Consider the following 22,976-nt stretch of genomic DNA (forward strand, 5'->3'; position numbering starts at 1 on the left):
CCGCTACGCTATTCCGCTACCACCTGTGAAAAGAATCGCTCGTTTCTGTATCGCAGTGGTCACCGCTGTTCCGCTAACGCCGTCAACGACCGAGGAGAGCATGATCGCCAGTGGTTCGATCTCGGTAACCATGAAAAGAAATGGGTCCGCGACGCAGTTACAGCGGCTTCCAGGCATCGAGCTGATATCAGGCCACGACGTGTCCGGGGGGTGGCTTTGAAACGATCCATCGGTCGCTCAAGTGCGACGCGTCAGCTAGCCAAGAGGAAACGACTCGGACGTTCGCAAGTTTTCTTTTTTGTTTCCACCAGCCTTTCAAGGCTGGGACGACGACATCGATCGAAATCGAATCTCACGAAAGATTGCGTCGTCGTCATTGGCGGCGGCGGCGGCGGCACACGCACAATGATGCCTTTACTCGCGACGACGCACGAAACTATAGAAAAATTGATCTATCGTATAAATGAGTCTCGTCAACAACGCCCTTTCGTCGATCCATCGATAGGTCATCTTCTCTTCTCTTCGATCGAAAGGCACGACATTAATACGAGCGACGTGTTTCGTCGATCGCGACAACTTTCCCACTTACGGGGAGATTAGCTTTCGCGATTCATGGGCTCGAAAGCGTTTCCAAGCAACGAGCTAGAACGTCGTTGCTTAACGACGCGTGTTAGAAGTGCGAATCCTTCTCAGGCGAAAAAAGTTTCCTCGAGCAGAACGTGTTAGGATTAACTGAAAACGACCAAACTTTCGTTGCGATCATCGATATCCAGGAACGTTTACGCAGTGATCCTATCTTGAGCACATTTTCTCGCAGTCTTCTCTCCTTTTTTTACGAGATCGCATCGTAGAAGTCAACTTTGTCGATTTAAAACCAAAATATTGTTTAGGACCAGCGTTTACCTTTAAATCGCGTGGCGTCGCTCGTAAGCAAATGTCGTTCGTCGAACGATTTTGTACCGCGAGAAGAAACATCGGGCCAGACAAGAGTGTTTTCATTTGTCGCGGACTCGAAAGTGGTATCCTTCGAAACGACCACAACGTTGGAACGGATTTTATCCGTTCCGCGTCATTCTAAGACCTACTGCTGCTGATGCTACTACTACTATTACTACTACTATTACTACTACTACTACTACTACTACTAGTTCTACTACTACTACTACTAGTACTATTACTATTACTACTACTACTACTGCCAGAAGGGAAGGGACAAGTGGGTTGACGGTAACAGTCTAGTCAGCACTAGTCAGACGATCTCGTACGAAAGAGAAGAAAACGAAGTTTACTTTAGAGTTGGGGAGACGATCAACTGGCTGCTCAAGACCACTCCCCCTACTACAAATCATGACCAAATAGCGTATCTCTATAGCAGTGATTCTTGATTTGCGAAGCCAGCTGCATTGTACCGCAAATATCTGGCGATGGACCTATAATTTTTTGGAAATTGTTACTATGATCGATAGATATTTAGATAGTCTTTCGCGAGCCGATACGATACGATTTCTGCACCTTTTTTCCACCATTTTACTCGTCGATCGAAACTTTTAAATTAAATTGCATTTAGACAATGAGCTTAAAAAGTTAAGAACCACTGTTCTGCGCAGGGAAACACGCTAAAGGGTTAATCGAATGGTGTGGTGAACATAACGCTTCGTTATCCTTGAACGACCAGTTGATTTTAATCGGACCAGAGTCGCGATGGCGTGTTAAACTATAAGAGACAATTGTATTAGTACTAATGATAGATCGGAGAAAATTGTTATCATCGTTTTAGCAGGCTCGCATATACTTAATTTATTATCCTAGTTGCTTCAGGAAGCTGGTCTACCGAAGATCGAAGATTTTGTATCGTATACCGAAACGACTTGGGGTTTCTTACTTTTTTATTTCAAGTATTCGACGAAATCTAGTCAAACATCTAATCAAACGTTTTTTTTTTTTGCGTTAACGGAACAAACCTCTTCTTCTAATGCTCGGTTGAACAGGAAAATTTATTTCCCTCTATCGATCGTCATTGGAGTAAAAGAAAAACACGTTTCCTTATGTCGAATTCACTGTGCCCGACATGACTACACCGCGTAAAGATGCAATCATTCGATTATCGTCTTCACCGATCATTTCGATTGATCGACGTTGCACGGTATTTATCGAATAGAAGAAGAAGATAGTTCAGGTGCTTGAAAATTAGGGCAATGGATCTTCGACTAGTCGATATTCGTTTTCAGCGACGACGGATGAAAAACGAACAGGGAAGAATTGCCTTCAACTTTCAAGGAAGTCGGAACACACGAAGCTATCGAAAACAATTTCTTTCATTTCACGTGACTCGTCGTGTTGCATATTTTAACGGACTTTGTTCTTAATGTTTATAAAAATGTTCCGTTGGTGGTTCACGTAGCAAGGAAGATGAGGTAACAGTGTCACGACCAAAAAAATGGCCGTAGTATAGTCGAGTAGAGGCCTAAAAGAGACGAAGATCCGTACTACTTCCTAAATATTACGTGTACGTATGATAATAATAAGTACTATTAATATTAACGCGCTGCCAGGACCGAGGTAACACGCTGAGAAAATCGTAATCGGAAAACGATTCGACTTCATCGCGATCCTGACAGGTCGTACGTCTAGTAATTATACCGCCTACGTGTATTATTAATGAGATTATCATTGTAAATGTAAAGATAGATGTCCACTTGGCAAAAGTCGTAGTGAATGTTACATTGTGAGCGGTTAGTGTTGTAAAAAAAAAAAAAAAAAAAAAATAGGAAAATCAAATGAAAAGAGATCGTCGACGATGAACAGACAAAAAATCAACCGAACAAACACAAAACGGAACCAACTGTTTTATTAACGAAATAAGCCAGCGAACAAAAATAGATCGTATCCTTTAAAAACGAATAATAGTTACGCGAATTTTACGGAATTTTTTTACAAAATCGAAATTAAACGTATCCTGTTCGGAACAGGATCGGACTTCAGAATTAGGTGTTCGAAGGTTAGTGGAAATTTTGAATTATCGCAAAACCATAAGAGTATTTGATATACATATGTAGCTATACGAGTTTTGTACAATCATCAAAGTACGAACCGAGACATCGATGTTAAACGGTTACGAGTCGATAGAAGAAGATCGAAAGATCGATCAAGAAATAAAGGTACGATCAGTCGAAGAGATTAATATCGAAAAGACCGTCGAGCTCGTTTGTACTAACAGTACGATCGATCTTACGTCGACGAGTACTGTACTACACGTTTCTCCGTAGCCACGAAAGCATATAAGAATTCTCTTGTCTCAGTTGCGGAACATTTGCTTGGTATAATTTGTCAATGACCGAAAAATTGAACGGGATAAAAGAGATTAATTCCATCTATCGCGAGCAAATCGATTACGCTCGTTTGCCATCGCAGCCCTGCGTATTTGGATAACTCGACCGAGAATAAGATCACGAACGACCATTAATAAAATACCATTTATTCTGATACATCGGTTTATTCGATACCCAACAACTCGTAGAAAATTAAACGTCACGTTGTTTTCATTTAAGAGTGATACAGGAAAGAGTAACGAACCGTTATCTTTCAACGGAGCATTCGTACGAATCTGCTTCGAATTCCTGCTTCGTATTGGTCTCGATTCGTGTTTATTCGAAGAGCTAATCGCACGGTGCAAGTTGGCATCGGGAACGACGGGTCAACTTCTTGGGACAAGGACTCCCGCCGTTTAGTGCTTCTTGCTGAAAATTCAGATTCAATTCTACAAGAAGATTCTTAATATACAGAAGTAACCCTTGCATTTTATCGAGAATTTATTTATGAAAAAAACGCGACTCTATATGAGGCGTTGAACGAATGTTGAAACGTCGTACCTGAATGGTGCGATAACTGGTGACACGGCCGGCACCGCAAGTGACGCTACAAGGTGACCAAGGCGACCAGTTAGTCATAACGCAATTCACCGATGCTAGAGGTTGAAACGTTTGTTGAGGATTAGTGCTGTTCAGGGACTCTCCGCTAAGGATCGTTCGAACCTAAACAGGTCATTACTCTACATGAAACTTGTTCTTTGGAGCGGCTCGATGTCGTTGGAAATTATCGGAGAAAACTTGACTCACTATGCCACAGGTGTTGGTGCACTCTTCAGCGGTCAAGAAATTGTTTCTGTTACCCTTGCAGCCACCATAAACGAATGGTGCGCACATCCGCTTTTGAGGATCGTATGCCCACCTTTGAAAGTATCCCCTGCAAGGTCCAGGGTCTACGGGCTCCATGCAAACCACTAAAAATAAAATATACTCGAGATATTCAATGAAAATTATAGAAATATCCACGGTATTACCTTTAGCGGTTGCCATATCGAAAGTACAATCAGCCTGCTCCAAACACGGTCTCTGCTGAACTAGCTCCGTCTTGGAGGAACACTTGTGTTGTTGCGATGGTTCGACCATCAGCAGCCTGGTTCTCAATTTCACTCCCTTTCCGCAGGAAGCACTGCACGGTGACCAATCGGACCATTCCGTCACCTTGACAAAAACATACAAGCACCGATAATTGATTTAAGGAAACGTCCAAAGATAAAGTTAAATAGAACGTACGTTGCACGCAGGATCGATGTGTTCCTCCAAGCCGGGGGGACAGGGTGGTTCCATACACTTTTCTTTTTCGACGATGGCAACACGAGAACACCGTTTACGACCCATGCGGTCCTTGAATCTTCTCGTTCTTGTTTTCATCCCTATTCCACAAGTAGAGGAGCACTCGGACCACGCGGACCATTCGTTGGTTTCGCAGAAAGAGTGGTTTACGGGAAGCAAGTCCCTCTCATCCGGCTCCTCTTCTCCTCTGAAGTTGCATTTCCAGACTTATTCGGTGTATTCGTATTACGTTTATACTTCCTAATTCTAACTTTGCATCGATATCGATTGCTCTTTATATTTTACGCAAACAAGATCAACAAACTTGGTTTTCCTTTGCGATATATGTACTCACGAGCACTCCGGAATGGACGAGACGCACATCTCCTTCGAAACCAACTGTCTGTTGCAATTGAACATTTTCGCTTTTTCAGGCATCAGGTAGGACCTGGTACGCATTCTCAATCCTTTGCCGCAAGTCACCGAACAAGTTGACCATGATGTGTATTCCGTGGTTTGACACTCGGCTTTGTTCGAAACAAAACGAGATATACGTTAAAAGAACGGAAATGTAAAAATGAAACGCGTACACGTTAGAAATTCATACGTCTAGAAGTGTCCTCGGTGTTCTCGGCGACTTCCAATTGCGTGACTTGCTGCTGAAGAGTCTCCTCGTCGCAACCACGCGGAACTATCTTCTCTCTATTCAAGTACAACCTGGCCAACGGCAGCATAGGTCTCCCAGTTGGATCGTAGAATGGCGATCTAGGATCTTCGGGATACAATGTCGTGATAGGCTTCATCTTCTCTCGCGGCTTCGTTTCGGAGTTTGGCGACATATAGGAGATCCCATTGTCGGTTCCGGCGTCCCACGGATACAAATCGATGATTTCGCTCTTCGTCCAGGTGCAATCTTTTCTGCACAGATTCAGCTTACTGACTCCGATCACCCAGTCGGGCGATGGTCCCAGCATAGAGGCCACGGACATCATGGGGTGATTCTTGTCTACCCTAAAGATAGAAGAACAAAGCGTAACTCTGTGAACTCTGTTTTTCATGGAGGGTACTATTGAATAACGTTACCTGAAGCTGGTGCTCGTATTAGTGTTTACGTTGGGATACCATAGTCCAGCAGCTTTGATTAGAGTCCTCAATTTATTCGAGTTAGCCCTGAGCTCGGCTTCCACCCCCGATGCCGAGCCCCACTCGGCCAATTGCCGGAAGCCATCGGTGGCTATGTGGTCTTTGCCCCAAAAAGAGAAGCTAGGAACGTGAGACGCGCCGATCACGTCGCTGAAGTGGGTCAACCAAGCCGAGAACGGAAAGTCTTTCGGATGGGTCACGTTCGACCAAATTCCCTCCAAAGTTAGCTGGTACAGAATTATACGAATCGTTGGAACATCCTTAACGCGAGCTACGGTTCTAGCTCTACGGTTTGTAATTAAATACGGCATGTTTGTTTCTTCGTTCAATGTATTATAAAATGTTGATCGGGCTCACCGAATATTTTGCTTCGTCACAGGCACAGCACTTGTCGACGTCTAAAACTTCCACCTCTTTAGGTCCCATTTCGCAGAAGGTCTTGGTTAGACCGCCATCCTCGGCGTACCATCGTACATTATTCTCCAAGACCATGGCCGTAAAGATAACGCATCCTGATCCAGGCGGCGGTGCCCTCCACATCACTTGGACCTACGCCAAGCGGTAAGAAACGTTATACCGACTCGTCGCGGAAATCTGCGGGCTGCAGCCACGGTAACGTCTACAGAATCAAACACCATCCGACTTTTGGCTGACAGCCAAAAACAGTGAATTTATTCGCGATCGGCCTCTCCGACAATTTCCATGCCCGCGTTGCGTCTCGACTCGCGTCGAATATAACGCGTCGGATGAAGGAAAGGGAGCAAAAACAGTCGAAATATTCGTGACAAACTGGATAAAATGGTTTGTTTACCTCCGTTTTGGGGAAATCGGAGGCTTCTGAAATGGTGTTGACACAGTCCTCGTTGAAGGTGGTCAGCGAATCTGGGAATAGCTGGAAGTACCCGACTCGTATGGCTGGATTATTCGGGGCATGCTGAGAGTGCACCGAAACCGTAAATCTTGTAAACTGTTGCAATCTTTCGTGGGTCCTCGACCCTGAAATTGACGTATTTGAAAATTGTGCGAAAAATGAAACTCTGTCGGTTCAATGTAATATCACAGATCTCTGTAACGTACAGAAAAGTCCAGGAACAGGAAACAGTCAACGTTACCTTGCAAACTTATCGTGTAAATAGCATTTGGGACATATTTGTTGGACTCGCCGCTAACGAGAATCCTGTAGCCACCGTCGCCTGTGGTTCTCCTGGCGGAAGTTTGATCAGGGGTCGGTCGCATAGGGCAACCTGCTTGAACCGTGATCAGTAGACATGCTGTCACGGTCAGGAACAACATGGTGCAGCCTGAAACGATCGAGTCGAACTTGTCCCTAAATCAGCGGCTATACAAAACTATACAAAACTTTATGAACCGAAGAAAAGCGAATGATTCGACTCGACGGATGTTGTACGCGATAGATAAGCGAATTGAAAGGCGTAGATGGAATCGCGAGATCCTTCTGTTTACGCAATAATTACGGGGCCGCGTCTTTGAATACACGCATTTCTCAACAGACAATCATAGCATGTCCGAGGCTCGTTCGGGAATAGGTTCTCGATCGACCAGGAAATCGAAAGTTGGGAATCGATGTCACTTTGCTCACGCTTCCTGAACCGAGCAAACACTTCCGCCGCGCCCGCGTCCAGTTTCAGCGATCCGGTTACCTTCGCGGACGATACAAGGAGTTTCCGCGGCAATTGGTTCCCGATTGAACGAAAACAACAGCTTGCGATAGTCTCGTTTTTCGCGTTTCCTTGAAATATACGTATGATGACGTAAGGGACAAAGTTACAAGACGCGCGCTGATCCAACTGACCGTGACGAACTCCGAGAAACTCTGACGCGTTGGGATTAAATACGAGATATATAGGTTGCTGCATGGAAAACAGTTGATTTTTTCTATACATCAACGGGTATAACTTTTATTCGAATGTTGTTTACAATTTTGTTATAATTTAAATGAAATTAATCGTCGGTGTTTAGAAACAGACTTCCCTTTTTTTATCTGTGTACAAGCAATTTCTCGCAAAATGTTTGTTTTTCAATCAATCGTTTTATTTGTTCCCGTAATAAATCTTTCGCTTCCAAGTAAAGCATTTATCGCAAGTAACGAATCTTATCGAACGTACGTGATGAATGGAATACAGCGGTAAGAAACCCGTCCGACAAAGTATTCAATATTCGAGCAGAATCGGAGATGCGTCGGCTTACGCGTAAACGTTGTATATAGCAAGTGGGTCGGGAGTTCGAGCAGCTTTCGAGATCGTCGCTCTCAGCATGTAGGTGTAGGTTTGTAGAACGCCCGCGCCGATGTCATAGGCGACCGCTTGAAACAAGAACACATCGGTGAACGATATGAATCACAAGAAATTTCACAGGCCAAAATCTAATTCCGAAGACCGTAATGCCCTTTTTAGCGCAGCTATTGTTAATATGAACGCCAAAGACGCTATACTATACCCTACCAATGAATAATCGGAAACGTAGAGTCTCAATCTTTCGTCGAAGATACATATTGATACGGTACGATAAGATTGCTTCGAATCACTTCGAGTTTTGTTTGAGTTCGGTTCATCGACTTTGCGAGATACGGCTAGATTTTACGGTCGCGATATTTGCTGCGATCGGCCGAGAACCGTAGAAATAAATCGTGTGTCTTGTACGAGTCGCGAAAAGAAAGCGATTCGCAACTAGCACGTTCGAGCTCCCTATCTCCCGTTGTAACCTCGCGATTTCACGGCCCTGGCTAATTTCGCTTGAGTCATGGTGTCCGTTAATTGCGAGCAATTAAGAATAATAATCGGGCCATCGTCGTACACAAAAGTGTCGCACGAAGAGCTCGTTAACGAAATTCTCGAGTATAACGAACCGTATTCCGAGAATCGGCGTGTCGATGATACCGTGATATTAACCGATTCGACAACGAATCGAACCGAGATAGACGGAAACACGCGAGATTAACTTTTTACGATCTCCTCTGAGTTCATCCATCGAGCAACGACGATTATGTAATTGTCGTTAATTCGGAACTCGCATGGTACGAAGAGAGAAAGAAAGCAAAGTCAAAATGAACGATATAGCGCTTGATTATTTAATCAACGTTTTTTTGCCTCTATTCTCATTCGAAAAATAAATTGTCATAAATTTTTTGTTTCGATGTAATGTTTCATTTGAAGTTTCGAGTAAAGTTCTGTCAGTCTGGTTGAAAGGGGAATGCGGTATCGCGAGTACGTAGAATATGAACACCTACGAGGGCTGACCAAAATGTCTAACCCAACACAGACCGTAACTCCTTCCAAAAATTGATCGTTCTCGTATGTCCAGTAAAACTACAGACTACACCTTGTATGTTGATTCTAACTCGAGAGGTGTCGAAACGAAGCAGGTTGCAGCTTCTTTTACGACGCTCGCCCTTTCACGAGAGCTCGAGGTACCACCGCTTCGGGGTGTTTCGCTCGCGGCCAAATTCAAAGCGGTTTATATTGCGTTGAAAGTCGATTACTTAACGACGCTAACGCAAAAATCCCCAGATATGTTTCATTCGAACGACACATCTCTTTCCGACGTATCGCTTAGTTTTTTTCACAACAAATTCAAACTCCCTTTTTGAAACTTGAAACTAAAGAAATGAGTCGCGAGAAAAATGTAAGCGTCATCGCATGTTAGATGCATTTACTTCAAACGCATCTTCCGGAGAAAGGAATTGCCAATCGTAGCAGGGCTGACGTTTTAATTCCTGCTCTCGTAAAACTCTACATCCAACTAAAAATTTCTCGACACTGGCAACGTTCTACTTACTCGTTGTGCCACATTCCTCTTAACCCGGTATCATTCTTTCTTCCTACAATACAGATGGAGCAAAGTCACATTTAGGTCTTTTTCAGTTTAATGGGTTAAACAAACAATTTTAGAAGGAATTACGCATAATGGAAATTGTCAAGACTATTAACGTGTCAACTAAAATATAAGAAAGCAATTTCTCTCGTTGTGTGGGAGATTAAACGATCACTCTGGGGCGAATAAACGGACAGCGAAGCGTGTTTCGAACAACTGGCGAAAAAATAAAATTTGACAAATTGTACACACTCCGTATCGGCGCTACACGCGACACTCACCGATGCGATTAAGCCAACTCGTTTCGCGTTGACTGACCGCAAATCGTAATCGCAAAGGCGCTAGCCCACTGTCGGGCTATTGAGTAAGACGAGAGACGAGAGAACGATCGTACACGACTAAACCAGATGACGAACTGAACGGACGGCCAGTATCGCGGATCACAGGAAAGTCTGCAGCGATGATTCAAAAAATACCCACCATTCGGACACTTTCCCGCGCTCTATCTTCCCGAAGAATGCTCGAAGCTCGTTGGCGTTTCGTTCGTCGGTCTATACGTAGACTGAAGTAGTCTATCGTGTTTCTAATTATTTTTATACATGTTAATAAATATAATATGTAATGGTTTCGAACGTCTTGTAGACAAGCCTATAGACAACAATGTTTTACTGTAGCGTTATTTTTTAATCTTATATGTGGATAAATTATTTGAAAAAAACCTACGATACAATAGAAACTGAAACGTAACAAACGATGATAGTTTCAGAGTAAACGCAATGTCTGCGATACAATTGGTAAAATTGTTTCGATCCAAATTTGCGTATCAATTTGTTTTTTTGCAAAAGGAGTCTCTACGAAAAAAGACGAGAATTTTATTTTACTGTAGACAGCTACGCATGCAGTTTTCTATCAAGTTGCCCGGCGATGCTTGTAAATCATTATCTGGCGCTACGAGGTCGGTTTCAGGTCATCGTGTTTTTCCTTGGAAGCGGCTACGTCTTTCAGATAAGGCGATGCACGATAAATACTACCCACGCTCGCGTTTACCGAAGCTTTCGTTTCGCAACCAACTGAAAATCAACATCGAAAACGCTACCCCTCGTAGTCATATTCCTCGCTATCCGACTCTCTATTTGCAAAACAGGTAGTTGCCCGATAGGATGGCAGGTAGAGCGGTGGTGGAAATCAAACAGTGTGATAGAGATAGCGTACCAGCGCAACAGACTATTAACTTGCGTGTCATCGATTGAAACGGAGGACTACGAATAAAAATTATTTTCAGGTTTTCCATCCCAGTTTTTATTCTGAAACAGAGTGAAACACTTAAATGGGAACACCTAAATATCTGCGTTACTCATGATCGCACGAAAAAACTCTTTGGACTACAATTTCGTTGGTCTGAGAGACACGTGTAACGATCCCATTCATTTCTTATTAAACAAAAAATCAATGCATTCCATTATCGTTAAAGGACCTTGAGTTTGACATCGTCGCGTCGTAATCCTGTACGAATCGTTTACGTCCGTCGAGAACTATAAAAAATGATTGGTGAAACGGCATCTACGGCATACAGCTTACGACGGAGAACGTTTACGAAAGAGCTTATTTTGGTATAATGCGGTAATTGAAAGTTTATCAAAGACTTTCGCTAATGTCGGTAGCATAACAGATTTGAAAGCAGCGCGTCGCAGCGAGCAAAGCGTGGGCAGGTCACGCAGGCGTGGAATTATCGAGCGATGTGCCGCGAGCTCGACAGTCGCGTCGAGGCAAGTCATCGGGACTTTGTAACTCTCCGTCGGTGAACCACAAACTCGACGCACCAAACATTTGAATCATCGAGAAACTGGACTCGACGTGACCAGCGTCGGTATGGCAGCCTGCGGTACGCTCCGATAGGGATTCGTCGCTGGATCACCGGAACGGAATCATTAAATCGTAACGCAATCTCTATAAAGAGAGAAAGAAAGAGAGAGGAGAGAGAGAGAGAGAGAAAGAGTAAAATGCCGGTTGACTGCGTAGAGATTTCGCGATGACCCGTCCTTGTGTTGGTCTCGGGAACGATTCGTTCGGCTTTGTCCGCGCTCGGCGGTGATTCTCGACGATAATCGCAGGCTTGTGCGGCATTGGTGCGTATTTGGCTGTGCTGTGACAGGTGAGACCGTCCAGGTGAGGTTCGACGTCGACCACGAGCGAAACGTCGAGGGGGACGCATGGCTAATCTGGCGGGCAGCTCGTCTTCGGGCCTGACCAGGCCTCCGACCATGCTCGAACAGCTTCTCGAGGAAATCAACTTTCAAAGAACCAAGGAGCTTCGACAAATGCTCAAGGACGGTTCGTACGATCCCACAAATTCAACTAGCTTACGTCTTACGCGTCCTTTCAGAAAGATTTAGTATTTATCACTCAACGTTTAAGTCGTTGACGCGGTTCCACTTCGCCAGAGTACAATTTATCAACATCGACGGTAAAGTAGCTCGATGTAGATTAGAAGATAATATCGTACCGGTCTTTCTAACAAGTTTTTTACGTACTCTGTTTACGCCTATGATGATCTCATCTTGCAGTGTGATCAAAACACGATACCACTGTACAGGCATTTCTAACGGTATACATATATTTTCATTTTATGTCTCTCCTATAAGCAACGGCAAAAGGGATAGAGTTCGTTTAAATACTAAAGTCTGACAACCACGAAACAAGTAAGGGCTTAAGCGTGGTTAAGTCCGCTTTGCGCGTTTAGAGGAGTCGCGAGGGTCCTCGAACAAGGGGTGTGTTCCTGGAGGACTGGAGTCTTTGTTTGGGAAATGCAGGGTTCGCTGGGAGGGTGATTCGACGATCGATGAGTCGAGGGTAAAACGAGGAACGATTGGGTCTTTGTACGCTCGCTTTCGCTTGCTCGGATGTTATGGAATAAGTATCGCTAACCTACAGAATCGTTTCCATTTGTCAACAGTGAAGCGAATCTGACTTTGTAAAGTCGGTATGGAAAGTGTTGACAATCACTGGGTCGAATACATTTGCGTGTATTTACATATTTTATTCGACGACCATGAGGTCGAAGACCAAGAACCTGGTTAACCCCCCGCATCGCGACACCTTGCATTTCTTTTAAGCCCATTGTTAATCCGTCTTGAATCATTTTCCAAGCCGATATATATTTACCGAGTACTTACGATTGTAATTTAGAAACGTAGTCGATCGTTCTTATACCGAAGTAATCGCAAAATGTTACGGCCCGACACCACCATCCAGGGGATCGCTATCAAGTCGAGAATATCGTTATCGATTATCGACCGGTTTCTCCATAATTCCGTTGTCGTTTCTCTCTCCTTGGAGAATATTGTTTTGCTCGGCTACGGATAATGTTAATCCGTGGGAACGAGAGGATATCGATGGTAATCGAAAATACCGAAACGATCTTTCCTCGCGTAAATTACTTACTTACTTATTTTTACCAGCAACCTTCGCGTCTCTGACGTCTCCGTTATATTTTTTCATTCGCGTTGTACAATTACCCTTTACCTTTAACGATGTTCGTGCCATGCAACATTGAATTGAATTGAATTTATTTGCGTGCATCGTTTTAATTTTAATTCTCGAAGAGGACGGAACGTTGAGAAATTTGGATGGTCGTTTTTAAACGTTTCCACAGATTCCGGGTTCGTGGTGCTTCAGGGTACCACCTACTGGACGGACCTGTTCGTCCGACATTTCCTTTTTCAAGCGGAGCACACGATCGACGGCGACGATCTGCTCTTCTTCGTTCGCAAGAAGCACGTGAAAACCTCGTCGAGATACTTACCGAAGTTCGAGACGGAGGTTGACGTTTTTCGGAAGGACAGCAAAAAATTGCCGATCGGCGATCCCGACATCGACTGGGAGGAAACCGTGTACCTGAATCTGGTCGTACATCAATTCGACTACACGCTCACGTTAGCGATCTGCACAAGAACGAGCCCCAAGGAATTGCAAGTGAGACGCCGACGACTTGCGAATATTCGCGTTTGGCGGCGCTTGAAATTCTTCCCGTTTGCTAACAAACACACGCATCTTTTAGGTTTTACGAAGACACTCGCAAAAAGTGTACGCGAGCCCGAGCCGACGTCGCATGGACGCGAAGGGAGATCTCGAAGAGATGACCTATCCACATATATGCTTCATGGTGGATAATTTCGACGAAGTTTTCTGTGATATTCTAGTGAGGGACGGCGAAATGGTTTGCGTGGAGCTGGTAGCATCCGACAGAGAGGGCGCGATTCAAGGTGTCATTTTCCTTGGTTCTATCAGATACGATGCGCTGAAGAAAGTATACGACGCGAGGGTACGTCTATAACCGTTAGTCTATCAACGGATCGTAACAATTCGCACGCGTTGGAACGTGGCTTCGTCGTCGAATGTCTCGCTAAAACGTAATACCGTCGCTTCAATTTTTCAGTCCAGCTTGAGTACCAAAATGGCGCAACGCATGACCTTCGGCCTGTTTTCCGGCGCGGCATCTCAAAGAATAGAGTTCGTCCGAATGAAAGGACCTCGCGGTACGATTATCGAATCTTTGAATATTTCCTCAAGTTGCAGGAATCCAATCGTTGACCTATCGATTCGATAGATCGATTCCTCGCGCCATTTTCCATCGTCTTCGTTGTTCCTATTTCAGGAAAAGGGCACGCGGAGATGGCTGTGACGAAACCCAAAGGATCGGGAGCGGAAACACCGACCTCGGAGCCAGGGTACTGCGCCACGGATTCTCTGTGGGACGCGGACTGGGACGACGCCGAGGAATTGTTCATGTATCGTCATCAGCGAAGGTTGTCGGACCCTAGCGCGAACTTGAACAATTTTGTTCGAGGCGGCTGGAGAACGAAACCGGACACCGCGGCGATGAAAGCCAGGTCGGAGAACGAGGGTTTGGACTCGATGGCAAACGGTCTGAGCGAGATCGAGGCAGGAGACGTTCGAGACGGTAACTACGAACTCTTGTCCATCGCGGAACCACCATCGACGAATCGAACGTTTGACGGAACGGAAGTTGCAAATACGAATACGAGGACACTCTCCACCTCACTTGTCCGCTCCCTCTTTTATCTCTGCTTGCGTTCCTCGGGAGCGGTTGTGCATGCCGTTGTGATACGTATCTGTGTTTTCGCACATTTCTCTCACTCCGATAGCTTAGACACCTTTTCTAGAAGCAATTTTTACGTTTATCCACGGGATAAACTGTTTACCGTAATATACACAGTAATGTATACAGTATGAAAAGTTATCGTTTATTCGGACTGTTTTATATTATATTACTTGGGTTTTCGTGAATCAGTTACGCATTTGATACTTTCATCGAACACAAGCGTTACCGCGTTTGATACTTTTACCGAACAAGCGTTAAACCGTCCGAAATCCAGAGTTGCATGCTTCCAACCATATCTTTTTCTTCGGCACACGAATCTACGAGTCATCCTCGAATTCTCCAAGTACTTTCGTTTGAACGTGTTTGTTTAAGAATCGCAACGGAAACTAAACACGCAGAGGTTCCATTTTTGCGATGCTCTGTTTATCTTCGAGTCGCGAAGCTTCTGGATCCTTCGGAAAGGACCAAACTTGTAGTCTTTTGTGACGATAATTTCGTAACGGAAGGAACGATAATTGCGAAAAGAAATGAAGCATAGATACCTCGCCGTGAAATACGATGAGAAAATACAGCTAGAGCCACCACCACCACCACCACCGCCACTATCGCCAACACCAACACCACCACCGCCAACAATGCCACGCGCAAACTCCCGTCTCCCGAATACGCTTGTTACGAAAATGGACGATCGAGTTGTAAACAAAGTAAAAAACGGCAGAAACGAAAACGAGAAAAGAAATATGCTAGTCTTGTCTCTAATCTGTGGCACGTGCCATTCCGGCTCTTTCCTTTGTAGCCGATCTACAGGATAGCAGCTGGGGCGGCCGGGGCTCACCGGAAAATCACAAGAGTCCTCGCGCCAGACGACGAAGATCCCCTCTTCTTCCTGATAGGCAACAACGTCCGAATCAAAAACAACGTAACTCGTGGGAACATGGTGGAAACGAGAACTCGCCGAACCGCAAGGAGGCCTATCACGAAACACACGGTGAGCGTGCTCTCCTGCGCGTTCGAGACGATCGTTCTTTGTCCCTCGCACATTTTGCAAACTATAGGGTCATTCGGTAAACGCTCGTCGTGTCGAATATCGATAGGATGCCGTCAATTTTCAACGCAAGCAGAGATCATACAATTATATATGTCTAAACGAGTTACAATGTCAATCTTGCAAGTCCTACCGAACCAAATAAGACGAAAGTAATTTTGGTGAACGCGTTGCGTCGATCATTGTCGGTATCCCTCGATATTTTTTACATTTTTTCGCTAAAAATCAGTTCACCTTGGTTTGCATCGCGCATGTCGGGACACCTCCTACACACCTCTAAGCGAGGAATAATCGGTTACTATTGAGAGAGAGAGAGAGAGAGGGGGGGGGGGGGACGAGTAACGAGGCAGTCGTTAAAACGCGACACGAACGCGCGCGGATAGTCGAACGAATTGTTTCGTGACAGGCCTCCGAAACCATCATCGGCACAACCATATCGAGGTCGGTAGCGAGATACTCGTGCCAGCGGCGCCCTGTCTCACGGACGACAACGTCCGACGGAAGTTGGACGCAGGAGCGATAATGGTCCACGGCAAGGAGGAACTGCCGTTGGAATACGAGGAGGAGGAGCAGGACAATAATCGAAAGCGCAGACCGTACAGTACCGGGAACATCATCAATCACGAAAGGATCAACAATCTGGAGAACGACGAGGAGCATCGTATGCTCAGCGACGACGAAGTGTTCAGAACGAGACGGCCCGTCGGACGTCACCGTCTACGATCGGCTGGCTCCGATCACGAGGAGTACTACACCGGCAGGAACAAGAACAAAAACGACGAGCCGATCAAAGATAAAAACGCAAACGCGCGTATCACGCGCGGCAACCTGACCACGCACAGGCACAGCGCTACCCTACCGAGAAGAAGACGAAGACGAGCACTCTCGGGCAGCTTCGCGGGCAACCCACTACCTCCTCATCGAGTCACACCGGACGGCACAGCTATCTACTATTGGTGCGAGCTCCCGCGCCGCCCCGGCTCACAGGGTAAATTCTTCTTCCACCCTGCCATCTCCGACACCTCTACCGCATATCCCCATAACGCGCTTACTTCTACAGACGTCGGCCTGTCCAGTAAACGACGGCTCTACTTTGTACAGAAATCGTAAACGAAAGTCGATGTTTCGCTACAGCTAGTTCTTTTCTACGGTATCGCTTCGCTTCTTCAACAAATTTCTCTCGCTGACAGTTGCAATAAGATTCCTTCGACATCTCGTTTGATATCCGCGTCAAATTTTGTCCCGCAAATAATACGTAATATACAATAATATGTAAATACGTATGAAAGCGATCGTTTATCGGACAGGTCTGTACATTGTCGGAAAGCCAGCAGTCATTTTATCCATTGTATTCCATCCGTGAATGTTTTCGTAGTTTTTAGAAAGGTAAATTTGTGTCACCGTTTATGGTTCATACGACCATGCTCGCTCGTTGCTCAAGCCTATGACTGTGTTTATGAGGATGGTGAAATTACAATGTGCAACGGGAGTGCGATCGTCTCTGAGAAAATCGATCGGACCTCGAATATTATTGGAACTAATCGTGACGGTGTATCGTTGTGTTGGTGGTGGTTTGCGACAAAAGTAATTGAAAAACTTCAATCAGGTGCTAGGCAATTCGGGAAGTCTTGCTAACGTCATCGTATTAAAAAACATTGCGGCCGTCTACGCTGCGAGTTTCACCACCGGTATAAACATAGTCATCTAAAATGAAAATCAAGCTACGACATACAACTATATATAGAAACGAAAGACCGACATTGAAAGTAGAGAAATCGTTCGAACGTAAAATCCATTTTATATATTCGTAGCGGTAAAGAGTTTCTTTCATCCTTTCATTCTCTCGATAGCGTGTTCGATCTCTCCGTCCAATGTTACGATTAATCTTTTCGATAAAAGCGTTTATACCGTGACGCGGAGAAGAATGAAAAAGACATCGAACACTCCTCGGTAAAAAAAAAAAAAAAAAAATGAAGCTAGTGCATCCTTTGTTTGTGTTTATCTGTTCTGCGCACCAGTAGCCGATGTGTATCGCTCTGACACTCGACCATACCTTCGCATCGTTTCATCACATTTCGTCGCCGACAAGAATGTCGATCGTACATCGATCGCTCGATTCGAATACGAATTTGCTACGTGTCTCGATCCGATCCTTCCAGTTGTTCATTGCCTTGTGTAATCGGTCGACGCGAATCATTTCAGGATCTTAATTCTAGGTCGAGTCTCCGATCGATCCAAGACTATTGGTAATAGACGGTTCGTTCTCTGTCACCAGAGTTGGACGACGGTGCTTACAACCCACTGTGGACGATGCGAGGATTCACTCAGACCTTCCACTTCTGGAAAGAAACTAGACGGGCCCAATCCGTTCCCCTGAATGCGTTTCTCACGTACATTACGTTGCCCTGGTGGAGCATTGCCAAAGGTACGCAACGAAACGTTTAGAAATGGTTCGGTTAACGAAAGTCGACGATGCGCGGTACCATCAGTCGAGTGCAAAAGGAACCGACTCTTCGATTAATGATCGTTTTCTCTCTTTTTCAGATATTCTTGATCACCGAGAAGGACCTATTCTGACGTTTTAGTCGACACGAGGTCGTTCCATTATCGTTTCTATGGAGAAGTGTTCACCGTTTCTCATTTAATTTTCCACTTTCTACTTATTTGGACAGAAAACTGTGGTCCAACGAAATCGAAGATATGTATAGACTAAGAAATAAACGAGATACTATTTACACTTTCGCGAGAGTCGGTTTGTTAGAAATTGTAATATGTTGGTAGAATGTTTGTTCGTCGGAAGAAGAGTGTTCCTTCTATTAGTAGGTGAGTCTAAAGTCTTCTTGTATGGATCGTCTTTCGATGTATGGACGCTCGTTTATCGTTGACAAACGTTTATCTTTCCTTTTCGTTCTTTCCCCGTTCGTTCAGTCTTCCTCGCACAGCTTACGTCATCTCGTTCGGATAATCTCCGAAATTGGTCCAGGTGTGATCCCAATTCTCTGGATTCGCCCTGACGTCCCAAGGCTTGTTTCCAGGGGGTATCGCGGTGGCGTTCAATCTTTTTAACTCTGTTTGCAGAGAATTGGCGACGACGGGAAACCTTAAACGCAAAGAAGAGAAGAAAATTTTCCCTCGAATCATCTCCGAAATGAAAAGTATAACCGTCGCTTGGTGCTTGCCATACTCGTCTCGAAAGGGTTAAAGAGTTTTTACTCACTCGTCGATAAGATTGTTAAATTCGCAGGGGTCCCGATGGACGTTGAAGAGACAAGGCGCTTCGAGAGGCCTACAGAGTGGTAGAGTGACGTTTTTCGGTGGACAGTTGATCGTTACACCCGCTCGAACTTTTCGAATAGATTCAGCGGACAAAGGTAGACCGACGCTAACCACTGCTCGGCCACTCGCGCTACCTATCACACCTCCCACGTCGTAGACTAACTCTCTTCCAGATGGACCGTACCAGCCGTCCCATTGGCCGTTATAAGTACTCCCTTTTGGCATATCAGTAGCCGTAAAATACCCTATACTCGGTGCCCCTTCGTACTAAAGAGGAAACGAACATTCAGCATCCAAGTTACAAACGTCTCTTACCCCGAATGAGTTTCCAATCACCGATCGTAATTCCAGACACGCCGAAAATGTCGTCGATATTGTGAAGGACGGTCGTCCGCGGAGAATCACTGTCTCGATTTAAAGCATTCCATAAATCCATGCCATCGATGTTTAAATTGGACGAATTGCCCCCAGCAACCGTGAGCAGCGTCGGTAGCCAATCGGTTATGTGAAAGAGTTGTCTGCTAATTCTTCCAGGCTGCATCAGCGCGGCTGACCATATCAATCCCGTTCCCCTAACGCCACCTAATCGCGATTAATTGGTCAACATTCCGAAAGCAATTTAAAAAGATGATAGAAATGTGAGATTTTCATGTGAAGTGTACTGCATAAATCTAAGCGTTGCAAGCCCATTATCGATCGATTCGTTGCTTTCGTTGAAAAAACTACCTTCCCAAAGGGTATTTTTTGTACCCCTTAGCGGCCAATTAGACGCAGCGTTCAAATTGAAACCTTCCGGCGGTCCACCGTTGTCTGTGGAAAACACTATTACGCTATTCTTCAACATCCCCTTGGCGCGTAACGCGTCGACCACGCGGCCAACAGACTCGTCCAGCTTGTCCAACATGGCTGAAACAACGTTACGAGTGTTACTCGTTGAGAAGCGGGCCGAGAGTTAGCGATTGAAAAATCGAAAGTTGATCGGTTACCAGCGAAGCGTCTCCGACCGTAATCGACGATGTCGTTGAACTTGGCAACGTTAACATCCGGAGCCGGAAGGGGATAGTAGGGATTCCCCGAGTGTACGGCCGCGTGAGCGACGTAAAGAAACATTGGCCGACTGATGTTGTGGTTCTCGATCAATTTCACAGCTTCTTTCGTAATAACGTCGGTGGTGTATTGGCCGTGTAGGTCCCAAGCTGGCTCGAGGTCGCGCCTCATGTCCAAACCCCAGTAAGGCTGCGTTGAAATTTCAACAATTATATAGCAAAGGTATTTGACCGATTAAGATCGCGTGTTATCAGAAATTGATCGGTCATCTGATTGAAACGACCAACGCTGTACGCGGAATTGATCGCGTTCGTTTACCTCCTCGACAGCGCTATGATCGAAGTAGTCTTGACGGCCGCTCCAGAAACCGAGATGGGAATCGAAACCCCTGTAAGTCGGCGTATACTCTTTCGTGTAGAATCCCAGGTGCCATTTGCCGACGATGTGAGTGCTGTAGCCGAGATTTCGCAGATACTCTGGCAGAAGTTTCTCTCGAAGAGGAAGTCCTCGGGGTTCGGCGCATTTCAGAACCTGATTCAATGCGACGCTACGTTAGACGTTGTCTCCAGTTTCGACCGCGAGAAACTATAGAAAGCAGAGATGGGCAAAATTTGCAGTCGCAATCAAGTTTTTTGTGCCCATTTACGCCAGTTTCTCGAGTCGCCGGCAGTTTACTTATTCGGGAGCCTAGCGCACGCTTAAACGAATAACGTTTAATTTATTTGCGGCCATACCCCGTGTTGCATTCCGGTGTGAATGGGATGTTTGCCGGTCATCAAGGCACTCCTGGATGGCGTGCAGATCGGAGATACGTAATATCGGTCGAGAACAAGTCCAGAATAAGCCAGGGCATCGATGTTGGGCGTCGGTATCTGCCCGGAACCGTGAAATCCAACGTCGTTCCATCCCTGATGAACAATTTGGCTTACAATTCGTCGTGCGATAACTGCGACGCTTGATAAATAATCGTAAAGCCACGTGTAAGTCCTAGCTAGCGACGCATATTATCGTTAATATTGAATTACGACTCACTAAATCGTCGGCCAAAATGAACACGATATGGGGTTGCGTAGCTGCAACGATACGATTCACCAAAAGAACTATCGGTGTAAACCACTGAATTGTATCGGTCATTCTCTTGGACGTTTTCTCACACGAAGAGACTCCTTCGATGAGCTGTAAACCGGTTTCTTGGAGATATCGCTATTTCCTCGACCTTCCCTTCCTTACTCAACTTCCAATGATCGACATGTATTCGAACACGGTTCGATGAACCCTCGATACTCGAGCTTTTCTTATGTTCTTCGAAGCGTCGCGTAAACAAACCGAGCAAACGCAAACAATAAAACGAAGAGTTTCCTTTCTTTTCGTTGGGACAAGTTCGAGTCGCGAGCAACGAGCACTCGAGCCTGTGGCCGATGTTTAACTGTCTTAAGCTACTCGTCTTCATCGCCGATGTCAGATTGAAGCCGAGTATTGGAGAGAGTTAACCATTCCACCTTAATTGGTAGTGGGGAGAAGCAGTCACATGTTAATGGAGTGCAGTGTTTCTCAAACTTGGCATTCCTACGGAACCTCTCGGTAGAGCACAACTTATCCAAGATCAAAGTGTCACTTTTTTTTATATATTATTTGAAGATGTTCTTTTACGTTCTTTTCCTGCAATGGTTTATTTATTAACAATTTTTATTCAATTTACATACTTCCACGTCTTTTAACATCAACTTCTGAATTGGCCTTACCGAATCGTTACTTGCAAATATTTACCTCGTTCCAATCGATACTAAAGGTTCTGAAATATACGCAAATAAAATTACTATACGATTGATTGTGTCCATAGTTACTTAATAAATATGTGGCAAATGGAGAAAGAAATTACTCTCAGTGTTCGCACAACTAATTGAAATTTCGCGCGCGTTCTTACAAACACCAAATCTCTATCTAGCGGTGAGCAGACCGAACTAAAATTCCGACCTCCGATCAGCGCTTTAGCGGAAAAACGCCCAAGTTTGTCCTCGAATAGTTCCTACTTTCACCGTCAGATGGCGTTATTTACATTGCATTTACCGACAATGATGGTAATGTATCGACAGGTGTCGGTAAATACAATGTGAATAACGCCATCTGGCGGTGAAAGTAGGAACTATTCGAGGACAAACTTGGACGTTTTTCCGCTAGAGCGCTGATCAAAGGTCGGAATTTTAGTTCGATTAGTTATGCGAACATTAAGGTGGTCTGGTCAACAATGATAACAGTTAGCTTTACATATAAAAATAACACATTTCAAGAAGTAAGTGATTGCAACCGACCAATTATTTTTCCTAATACAATGTAATCACTTTGTACCTTTATACTTACTTGTTTGTATATAAATTTGTTTAAAAGGAAATATAGACGCATTTTGAACTAAATCATTAGACTTTAATTATTACTAAGATTTTCTAAATCAATAACATCATATACAGCTTCATGGAAATTATCCCTTTAATTCCCCTTCATTTCCTGGTAGATTTCCCATTAGCTTCCCTTCATATCCTGACACATTTCCCTTCATTTCCTGGTACATTTTCCAATGACTTCCATTCATTTCCTGCCAGATTTCCCATTCATTTCCCTTCATTTCTTGACACATTTCCGTTCAATTTCCCATTATTTCCTGACACATTCCTCATTAACGTCCCTTCATTTCCTGGCACAGTTCCCTTTGATTTTCCATCATTCATATCAACTTTCCTCTATTCTCCGGTACATTTCCCTTCATGGCTTGGTACAATTTACATTTCAAATCCCTTTCCCCAATTTACAACATTGTAGAACTTTTGAGCGGAGCGAAGTTCAACAATGTTGCAAATCGCACATATCGAAAGTTTAACAATGT

The 22,976-nt window shown here is 44.7% G+C and overlaps 4 protein-coding genes across 11 annotated transcripts in view; 2 read left to right on the forward strand and 2 right to left on the reverse strand.

The window, feature by feature from the left end:
- The window catches only part of LOC128887678 (transient receptor potential-gamma protein), a 47,258-nt gene extending 45,038 nt beyond the window's left edge, over positions 1-2,220 (forward strand). For all 4 annotated transcript variants that reach the window (XM_054143845.1, XM_054143846.1, XM_054143847.1 and 1 more), the window contains exon 19: positions 57-2,220. In XM_054143845.1, the coding sequence (XP_053999820.1) occupies positions 57-220 (164 nt within the window). In that variant the 3' untranslated portion in view covers positions 221-2,220. The remainder of the gene's footprint in view (positions 1-56) is intronic.
- A 1,384-nt stretch (positions 2,221-3,604) lies between these two features.
- On the reverse strand, positions 3,605-10,046 carry LOC128887682 (spondin-1). Of its 3 annotated transcripts, none has more exons than XM_054143854.1 (12): positions 9,890-10,046; positions 6,890-7,078; positions 6,589-6,773; positions 6,135-6,326; positions 5,718-6,004; positions 5,242-5,645; positions 4,990-5,161; positions 4,596-4,842; positions 4,340-4,523; positions 4,116-4,279; positions 3,870-4,031; positions 3,605-3,737 (listed from the first exon to the last, which is right to left on the reverse strand). In XM_054143854.1, exons 2-12 carry the CDS (start codon positions 7,068-7,070, stop codon positions 3,657-3,659), a joined length of 2,259 nt encoding a protein of 752 aa, XP_053999829.1. In that variant the 5' UTR covers positions 7,071-7,078; positions 9,890-10,046; the 3' UTR covers positions 3,605-3,656. The 3 variants fall into 3 exon arrangements, with proteins under 3 accessions (XP_053999829.1, XP_053999830.1, XP_053999828.1); XM_054143855.1 differs by lacking the exon at positions 9,890-10,046 and adding an exon at positions 9,573-9,615; XM_054143853.1 differs by lacking the exon at positions 9,890-10,046 and adding an exon at positions 8,240-8,303.
- Positions 10,047-11,333: 1,287 nt separating this feature from the next.
- On the forward strand, positions 11,334-18,516 carry LOC128887685 (uncharacterized protein KIAA0930 homolog). Of its 3 annotated transcripts, XM_054143864.1 has the most exons (9): positions 11,336-11,939; positions 13,261-13,580; positions 13,666-13,929; positions 14,044-14,143; positions 14,263-14,568; positions 15,527-15,718; positions 16,182-16,763; positions 18,051-18,200; positions 18,320-18,516. In XM_054143864.1, exons 1-9 carry the CDS (start codon positions 11,819-11,821, stop codon positions 18,358-18,360), a joined length of 2,076 nt encoding a protein of 691 aa, XP_053999839.1. In that variant the 5' UTR covers positions 11,336-11,818; the 3' UTR covers positions 18,361-18,516. The 3 variants fall into 3 exon arrangements, with proteins under 3 accessions (XP_053999840.1, XP_053999839.1, XP_053999841.1); XM_054143865.1 differs by lacking the exon at positions 15,527-15,718 and having other exon boundaries at positions 11,334-11,939; XM_054143866.1 differs by lacking the exons at positions 15,527-15,718; positions 16,182-16,763 and having other exon boundaries at positions 11,339-11,939.
- LOC128887686 (arylsulfatase B) lies at positions 18,397-22,047 on the reverse strand. The gene is made up of 8 exons (XM_054143867.1): positions 21,131-22,047; positions 20,833-21,006; positions 20,417-20,629; positions 20,038-20,287; positions 19,778-19,957; positions 19,367-19,633; positions 18,993-19,266; positions 18,397-18,875 (listed from the first exon to the last, which is right to left on the reverse strand). Exons 1-8 carry the CDS (start codon positions 21,230-21,232, stop codon positions 18,719-18,721), a joined length of 1,617 nt encoding a protein of 538 aa, XP_053999842.1. The 5' UTR covers positions 21,233-22,047; the 3' UTR covers positions 18,397-18,718.
- Between the last annotated feature and the right edge of the window lie 929 nt (positions 22,048-22,976).

The sequence above is a fragment of the Hylaeus anthracinus genome, unplaced genomic scaffold (genome assembly GCF_026225885.1).
Source record: "Hylaeus anthracinus isolate JK02 unplaced genomic scaffold, UHH_iyHylAnth1.0_haploid 11989, whole genome shotgun sequence".
Classification (NCBI taxonomy): domain Eukaryota; kingdom Metazoa; phylum Arthropoda; class Insecta; order Hymenoptera; family Colletidae; genus Hylaeus; species Hylaeus anthracinus.